At 51.1% G+C, this 8,947-nt stretch overlaps 1 protein-coding gene across 1 annotated transcript; it reads right to left on the bottom strand.

The window, feature by feature from the left end:
- Positions 1 to 1,178: 1,178 nt before the first annotated feature.
- Positions 1,179 to 1,691, bottom strand: LOC120678008. Its single transcript, XM_039959173.1, has one exon. The coding sequence runs from the start codon at positions 1,689 to 1,691 to the stop codon at positions 1,179 to 1,181; it is 513 nt and encodes a 170-aa protein (XP_039815107.1).
- Positions 1,692 to 8,947: the final 7,256 nt, after the last annotated feature.

The following is an 8,947-nucleotide window of genomic DNA, read 5'->3' as shown; positions in this document are numbered from 1 at the left end:
ACGGCTTTGAGGCCAACTACGATCGGCCGTGGAGGCCCACGATGTCGCAGTACGGGAATGTGATACGACCAAGGATGAGCGCGAAGCCGTGATCCAAGAGCATGACGAAGTGGTCCTAGGCCTCAACACTGCCGCCAAGTCCATTTAAGACGCGAGGAGGGAGCTCCAAGGTAAAACTCTTACCTTGCTCCCTTTATTCAAGTGAGGGTTTAGTCTTGGGGATCCAACCCCTGTTCCTCGCCCTTGCTGCTCCTCGCAGGTGCCCGCGAGGAGGTGGCCAAGCTGCGCCAAGAGCTCTTCGAGGCCGCGGATTTGCAGAGGAAGACCAAGGCGGCATCGTCGGCCGAAGCGGAATGGCTCCACACCGCCATCGACAGCTTGAATGGCATGGTGGAGCAGGTCCAAGGCGAAGTGGACCAGGCAGCGTTTCACGCGATACATTCCATGTTCTCCATCGCGCGATGCTACTACAACATCATCCACTTTGACCTAGTGAGTGAGGGGTACCCCGACGGCTATACTGACAAACAGCTGGGACAAATTGACGCTGAGGTGGAGCCGTTCGCCCGGGGCCTCACAGAGAAGTTAAAACTTTGATTAGTGTTGTGGACGACAGTGGTGAACAGTGAACTCGCATACACAGTTGGTTTTGTAATAATTTTTAAGTTTGTCGTCTTTTATTTGGGAAAAGGTGGGATATCCGGTGTGGTCGATCGGGGTCTCAAAGCTGAGAGGGTCCGGCCATAACGGGAACCACACCCCTCGGCCAAGAGTGAGCGAGTGTCGTAGCCTTGGTGGCTTTTGCTGCGCGGTCCGACCCTTGGTCGTGGGATTAGCCCGGGGTTATGGGTCAGCCCGCTCATCCTAGCGCCGCTGCCGCTCAATTTTATTTTTATTATTATTATATGTTACAAAGGTCTGGTCCGGGGGGAGTACCCCTAGCTCCCGAGTGATTTCTGACCCCGCGCCGGTGGGGGTCGGGAATCATTCAGGAGACGCGCGGGTCGGACCCTTGAGAAAAAGCTTTTCCGGAAAGGGAAAACAACGTAATTTTATTACTATAGTCGAGAATTATACAACGGGTAGTTCTAAGGGTAGAAATGACGTAGCTGCATGTCGAGAAGCTTCCAGGAATGGAAGTTCTTGTTAGGGCAGGCGAAGTCCGCGAGCGTGCCCTCCTACTCGGGGGTTGGAGCCGCACCGGCCCTCGACTTCTTGTCTCTCGGCTTCTGGGGATTGAGAGGCGACTTCTTGACATCCTCGGTCTGTGCAAGCGGCTCCGTCTTGCGGTTGGAGTCGGGCTTCTCGTGGAAGACGTCGGTCCCGATGGGAGCAGGTTCCTCAGAGGCGATGATTGCCGAGGCAAGCTCACAGTTGTCTACCTCGCACTGAAAAGCGCGCTGATACGTCGATCCCATGGTAATGACCCCGCATGGACCCGGCATTTTGAGCTTGAGATATGTGTAGTTTGGGATGGCCATGAACTTCGCGTAACATGATCTCCCCAAGATGGCGTGGTAGGCTCCCTTGAACCCCACCACCTCAAAGGTGAGGGTTTCCTTCCGAAAATTGGAAGAATCCCCAAATGTCACGGGCAGGTCGATCTGCCCGAGCGGTATCGCTTGCTTCCCTGGCATGACACCATGGAAAGGAGCCCCAGAGGGTCGGAGGCGTGCTCGGTCAATCCCCATGGCATCGAGGGTGTCGACTTAGAGGATGTTCAAGCGCTGCCCCCATCCATCAGGTCCCTCGTGAGGCGCTTGGTGTCGACGATCGGGTCCACAACCAACGGGCACCTCCCTGGCTGGGGGACGCTTTTCGGGTAGTCATCACGATCGAACGTGATCGCGGCGTCCGACCATCAGAGATATGCGGGCGTCACGGGCTCTGCCGTAAACACCTCCCGCCGCGTGATCTTCTGCTTGCGCTTGGATTCGCAAGTCGAAAATCATCAAACAGTCGTTGGTTTCAGGAAAATCACTTTTCTTTTCCTTCTTGGCGGCATCCTCCGGCACCGGCTTCTTCTTCTGCTCTCCCCTCCTCGCATTATTGGGGAACCACCTCTTGGCCAAGACGCAATTCTTGAGGAGGTGCTTGACGGGGTAGGCATGGTTCGGGCATGGCTTCTCAAGCAAGTCGTCGAAAAAATAGGGGGAGTCGTCCTTCGGGACCTTCCCTGGCTTGCGCTCCACGGCGGCGACGTACTCTCCCTCCTTTCACTTGTTGTTCTTCCTCTTCTCGAAATGTCTCGAAGTGCCCTCGCCAGCCGCCTCATCGCGCTTCGCCTTCGTGCCCTGAGCGTGGTTGAAAAGCATGCCCCACGGCGTCCTTGCCGGAGGCGTGGTTGGTGGCGATGTCGAGCATCTCTTTGGTGGTTCGCGGGCTTTTACGCCCAAGCTTGTGGACCAACATTTTGCAGGTGGTCCCCAAGATGAACGTACCAATGACCTCGGTGTCTGCTATGTTTGGGATGGCATTGCACTCCTTGGAGAAGTGCCGAATGTAATCGCGGAGAGACTCTTCTACCTTCTATTGGCAGTTCTTGAGGTCCCATGGATTCCCTGGGCATTCGTATGTGCCCTGAAAATTTCCTACGAAGATCTCTCGCAGGTCCGCCCAGCAGTGGATCTGATCCGCAGGAAGGTGTTCAAGCCAGGTCCGTGCCGAGTCCGCAAGGTAGAGTGGGAGGTTTCGGATGATGAAATCATCCTCCTCCGCCCTGCCAGCTCGGCAAGCAAGGCAATAGTCGTCGAGCCAAAGGCCGGGATTCGTCTCTCCGGTGTACTTGGCGATGTTGGCGGGTGAACAGTACCATTGAGGTACATTCGCATCGCGGATGTGGACGCTAAAGACCCGGGGGCCCAGAGGCTCCGAGCTCATGCTGCGGTCCTCGTTGCTGTTGTAATGACCACCTCGGCGCGATCGGTATGTGCGGCTGACTGAGGCGCCGCCATTGTCACCCCCATCCCGCTCGTGCCGGCGAGAGTTGAGGATGTGACACGTGTCATGGTTCGCGCTCGCCCGCGAGTGGGCTAGCATGACCGGACATTCCGCATCCTGACGGGACGGGGCTGACTACTGGCCTTCGGGACGTGGCGCTCGTCCTCGTGCACCTCGCGGCTCGAGAGGCGGCGCTCGGCAGCCTCCCGTCCCTGGCACTGCGGACACGCACGCTGGCCTGAGAGGCCCGAGGGTGGGAGCCGACACCTCCTCCCTGCTGATTTGCCACGAACTGGAGGTAGCGTTGAATCCGTTTGCAGGCCTGCCTTTCTTCAAGCGTGGTGGGGGGAGGCAGGCCATCGAGAATAGCCACCGCCGCCGCCACGTTCTGGCTAGCCCGGTCGAAGAGCGAGGGCGCTCCTCCATCTTTGTTGAGCTTGTTGCGCACCTCAGCCGTGGCACTCGGCGTCACATTCGAGCTGGGCGCGATCTCGCTCGAGCGCAAGCCGTGCCTCCTGGAGCTCCCTCTGCTGTGCCTGGAGCCCCACCGAGGGCGTCTGCGGTGGCAGCGTGTTATCCCTTGGTGCCGGCGCAGGCGGAGGCACTCCCTACCATACCGGGGATTCTCCATTCAGCCCCAGGTCTTCCACGAGCCCCTCGTGGATCTCCGCCATGTGGCATTCCAGCCTCGGGTGATGACTCCCGGTGCTGGAAACCGACTCGGAGTCAAGAGACTCCTCTGCGAGTAGGTCGAATATCGACCCCGCGAGGCTGCGACATAGTCGGCCATCGCTACTAGCCCGCCTCCACCGGGCTTTGCCATGAGCGGCGGTGCCAAGGCGCGGTAGTAGCTTGTCGCGGTGTTTGGGAGGCCGAATCGAAATGTTTCCATTGCGGCGTTGAACACCACGTCAGGAGAGAGGGGTTTCCCTCCCGCGAGCTGCGCCATGACGGTCACGAATGCGAACACGGCGGTGCGCATGTCCTCCTTATCCGAGCGAGGGCCCAGGAAGGTATGGAGCTGGTGTTCCAGCTGTGCGCTGTCGAAGCCATGTGGCCGCTCGACCGGGAGGATGTCGTCTCCCTGGACGACCGGCCGCACGTCCCGTTCGGCCTCGGCAGCGATCCCGAGGTTGGCTCCCATTCTCTAGCGTCGAGGGTGACGATGAAGTCAAGGCTACCAAAACACATGTGTGCGCCCAGCACCCATCCAAAGCCTGGGGAAGTCGTGCGACGCGGTAGGCCCCTACCTGGTGCGCCAACTGTCGGTGTTCCGTATCACCGGCTAGTAAATTTGTAAGCGCGTCGCTACTTCGGATGGTAATGCAAGGATTCGACGTGAGGGTTTATACTGGTTCGGGCAGAATGTTTCTACATCCAATTCGAGCTCTCGCGCTCTTGCACTCAAAGTTTGCAGTAGGGGTTACAAATGGGCGAAAGAGGGAACGGGCTCCCAAGTCTCTAGTGGAAGACGAGTGAGTATGCGTGTGTGGGGGGTGGGTGTGTGGTTCGGCTGGTCAGTTTTCATCCTCCTCCCTCTACATGGGGTACCTCCCATCCCTTTTATAGCCCAAGGGAGACCAGGGGGTTGGATACAAAAGGGACGGAAAAGTGAGAAAGGAAAAGACTAGGGGGTCGGACGCGTCCTTGCCATCCATTCTTCTAGTTGGTTGGCCTCGGTACGGCCCCTAGCCACCCATTCCTTTGGTTGCAATCTCCTTCTCCCATCTTCCGCTCCTGGTGATCATGACGGGTGAAGGAAAGTCATGACACGCTATAGCCATCGTCCCATCGCGGGGACACGTGTTGATGATCACTTTGCTGGCGGTACCGGCGTTGGCAGGGGGGACGTCCTCCCCCTCTCCCCGAGGACGGTTTCCCATTCTTACAGCTGACTTCGGGGTGATGGAGGGCGTGCTTCGTCCCATCAGTGAGGCGTTGTCACGTCGGACTATTGCTGCCCCTGCTTGAGCTCGTGCTGTGGTAGGGGCGAGTGGTCATATCAGCCCACGCGGGCCTTTTCTAGGCTAAATGATGGTCCTCAAGCCCATGGTTTGGTCAAACCGTCTTGTGGGCCTGCTCTTACCCCTTCCATGGGGGTCAAAGAGATATTTTCCCATGGGAACCTTGGGATGGCGAGTGTTCATCCGTGAGGGTCGGGCGAGGCGGAGGCGCCTCCGCGAGGGTCGGTGTGAGGGCGGCGCTCCCCTCGAGGGTCGGCACCTTAGTGGGCTGGTTGCACCCTTCTCGGGCCGTGCTTAACTTTCCCTTATTGGGCCTTTATTGCTTAATCGCGGGTTCCTCGGGGTACCATTACCTTTACCCCCATCACCCACCCTATAAATATAAAGGGTTACGGCCGATTGATAACACAACCCAATCGAATATATCAAAAATACATCTTTTATCTTTTTACCTTATTCTCTTTACCCTAGCTTTTCCAACATCGACTTGCTGTTCTTCTCTCGTCTCCATGACCTTTGGAAACCCGTTTAAGCCAAAGGTCATAGTAAGCATCAAAAGGCAAAGCCGAAGCCCACTGGAGAGTTTCCGGCTAAACCTCCAAAACAAAGAGATGCTAAAGATGCTAGTCGGCCTAATAAATCCAAACAACCAAGATCATTTCCAAAACGCCAGTTCCGCGACAGAAATTGGCAATGGGATAATTTTCCTACTTCATCAATGTCGTTTTCATCACATGAATCACCTATGCCTATGCCATGTGGACCTTATTTTTACATGCCTTATTCTTGTTTAACAGGTATTACAATCCTTGGATGCCGGCTTCACATAGTTATTTTGGTCAAAATCATGTTACTTATAGAGAGCCAGTAATTAATGAATCATCACTTAGAAATAATGACCGTTTTCATCAAAGAGATTGGTCTATGCAAGAAAATAACCATAAGGTGATCAAGCAAGTTTATCGTGTCAAAAAAGATGGACGATTAAACAAAAATTCAGATTTGACACTAGATGAAGAAAAGCCGGTTGTTGAAGAGCAATCGGATAGCTCAATTAGTAAAATTGTCCCCAATGATGATCATGATTCAAACAATGTAGTCTAACAATGTTCAAGTTTGGTCGTGGGGCAAGATAAGAGCAACCATATTAGTTCTGACAGGACCGGTCTGACCGGTCTGACCGATCTGAACCTAGGAAGTCTGGCAGTGCAAAAAAATAGGACCAAGCCAACCTTTGAGGTGCTTCTGGATAAATACAAGATGTTTGCACAAAAACAAAGCAATCAATTGGAAGGCAAACAAAGAAGGAATTCTTCACCACCAAGATCAAGAAAGCATCAACGATCATTGTATTGGTATTCATCATTTATTCAGTCGATGCATGTGCCATGGAACGCGTATTCAGGTATATCCAATTATAATCCATGGTTTGAACATAATCCTTGGTTGCCATGTTATGACTATCAGTTTTATGCTTTACCAAGGAACCATGATTTGAATAATCAGCCACATTGGCCGTGTCAAGATTTATAATATTGAACATGCTAAGGAATATAAGACCGAAGTAGTTTGCTAATCCTAAACTAGAAATTATTATATTTGCTAGTTCTCTTATTTCGACTATTTTAGCATGTTTAGAGATAATATATGGCCGATGCATTGCTAATCATCGCCTTTAGATAATTTTGGTTCAGAAGAATATTTTTTGGCAAGCAAGCTTTACCAAAAAACAGGGAGGCATATGTTGACAACCAAAATTGGCATCAACCGGTCTGGCCAAGCGGTCTGACCGGTCTAGTGCTGTAGCTGATCTGGCAGGAGCACGTCCGGTCTGACCGGTGGGTCCGACCGGTCTGACCGGTCCAAGCAAAGTCCGAGTACAACTAGGGTTTTAGCAGATTTAGACCTTGTAAACAAGATTTCATGCGGGGTAAGTCTTCCCCCACCCTATAAATATAAAGGGTTACGGCCGATTGAGAACACAACCCAATCGAATCTATCAAAAATACATCTTTTATCTTTTTACCTTATTCTCTTTACCCTAGCTTTTCCAACCTAGCTCGACATGCTGTTCTTCTCTCATCTCCATGGCATTTGAGGATGCCCTAGCTGGCCTACCAAGTCTAGGGCAACCCTACGCGCGCTTGCCCCGATGGGGTATCTCCCGAGTGAGCGTTCGTCGGATTGTCGTCGTTCTGCACGGCGACCGGTCTGACCGGTCCCCCTGACCGGTCTGATCGCTCCACACAGGAGGTGCTGCAAGGAGCCCCGCCTCGCGCCGCACGATCTAGCGCGTTTGTGTGTTGGCCCTGAATCGACGTTAACACAAATTGGCGACTCCGCTGGGGAAGAAAATCTGGCTAACATGGCCGATCTATCAAACTCCAATAATATAATGGCACTTGAAGGATTACCTGAAGAGCTACTCAAGAATACTTTATGCCCTCACTGTTATTGGGTAACGGAACAAGGCGTCATCATGGTGAAGATATGTCATCAATGAGTTGAAGATGTATGATCTACCAAAGCACAATAAGTCCATAGCTAGCGCCTAAGTGGGTTGCTTAATTTTGTGGATGATCATATCAATAGAAATAAGAGTGTAGATCCAATTCCTATTATTCAAAAGTCAGTTATTGAAAAGCTGGCTAATAATCCTTGCAAAAGTTTGCCTAATGTTGCTGGTCAAGATACAATTCGACTGTCTCAAGCCGAAATTGTCGAACCAAAATTCTCTGGCAAGAGCACAGAAAAACTAAATCTAGTACTTCAACGCTCGGGGGGCAACAAAACAGAGGCAAAGGTGTCGGTTGTGCCTCAATCGGTCTGACCGGTTTGCCGGTTTGCAAACCGGTCTAACCAGTTTGACCGCCTCATCTAAGGTTTAGCAAAATAAGTCAAAACCGAGGATGGTTAAACCGAAGAAACCTGATATCGGTGTTTGAAAAACCGTTCAAGCCAAAGGTCATAGTAAGCATCAAGAGGCAAAGCCGAAGCCCATTGGAGAGTTTCCAGCTAAACCTCCAAAACAAAGAGATGCTAAAGATGCTAGTCGGCCTAATAAATCCAAACAACCAAGATCATTTCCAAAACGCCAGTTCCGCGACAGAAATTGGCAATGTAATAATTTTCCTACTTCATCAATGTCGTTTTCATCACATGAATCACCTATGCCTATGCCATGTGGACCTTATTTTTACATGCCTTATTCTTGTTTAACATGGTATTACAATCCTTGGATGCCGGCTTCTCATAATTATTTTGGTCAAAATCATGTTACTTATAGAGAGCCGGTAATTAATGAATCATCACTTAGAAATAATGACCATTTTCATCAAAGAGATCAGTCTATGCAGGAAAATAACCATAAGGTGATCAAGCAAGTTTATCGTGTCAAAAAAAATGGACGATTAAACAAAAATTCAGATTTGACACTAGATGAAGAAAACCCGGTTGTTCAAGAGCAATCTGATAGCTCAATTAGTAAAATTGTCCCCAATGATAATCATGATTCAAACAATGTAGTCGAACAATGTTCAAGTTCGGCCGGGGGGCAAGATAAGAGCAACCATATCGGTTCTGACAGGACTGGTCTGACTGGTTTGTCAGACCGTTCTGACCGATCTGAACCTAGGAAGTCTGGCAGTGCAAAAAATAGGACCAAGCCAACCTTTTAGGTGCTTCTGGATAAATACAAGATATTTAAACAAAAACAAAGCAATCAATTGGAAGGCAAACAAAGAAGAAATTCTTCACCACCAAGATCAAGAAAGCATCAACGGTCATTGTATTGGTATTCATCATTTATTTCGTCGATGCATGTGCCATGGAATGCGTATTCAGATATATCCAATTATAATCCATGGTTTGAACATAATCCTTGGTTGCCATGTTATGACTATCAGTTTTATGCTTTACCAAGGAACTATGATTTGAATAATTGGCCACATTGGCCGTGTCAAGATTTATATTATTGAACATGCTAAGGAATATAAGGCCGAAATAGTTTGCTGATCCTAAGCTAGAAATTGTTACATTTGCTA

The sequence above is a fragment of the Panicum virgatum genome, chromosome 6N, assembly GCF_016808335.1.
Source record: "Panicum virgatum strain AP13 chromosome 6N, P.virgatum_v5, whole genome shotgun sequence".
Lineage (NCBI taxonomy): Eukaryota > Viridiplantae > Streptophyta > Magnoliopsida > Poales > Poaceae > Panicum > Panicum virgatum.
The sequence above is the reverse complement of the archived record's forward strand: the minus strand, read 5'-3'. Positions and strand labels throughout refer to the sequence as shown.

Excerpts from the sequence above, each read along its gene's own strand:
- LOC120678008 (XM_039959173.1), bottom strand. The coding sequence starts at position 1,691 with ATGGGGATTGACCGAGCACGCCTCCGACCCTCTGGGGCTCCTTTCCAT.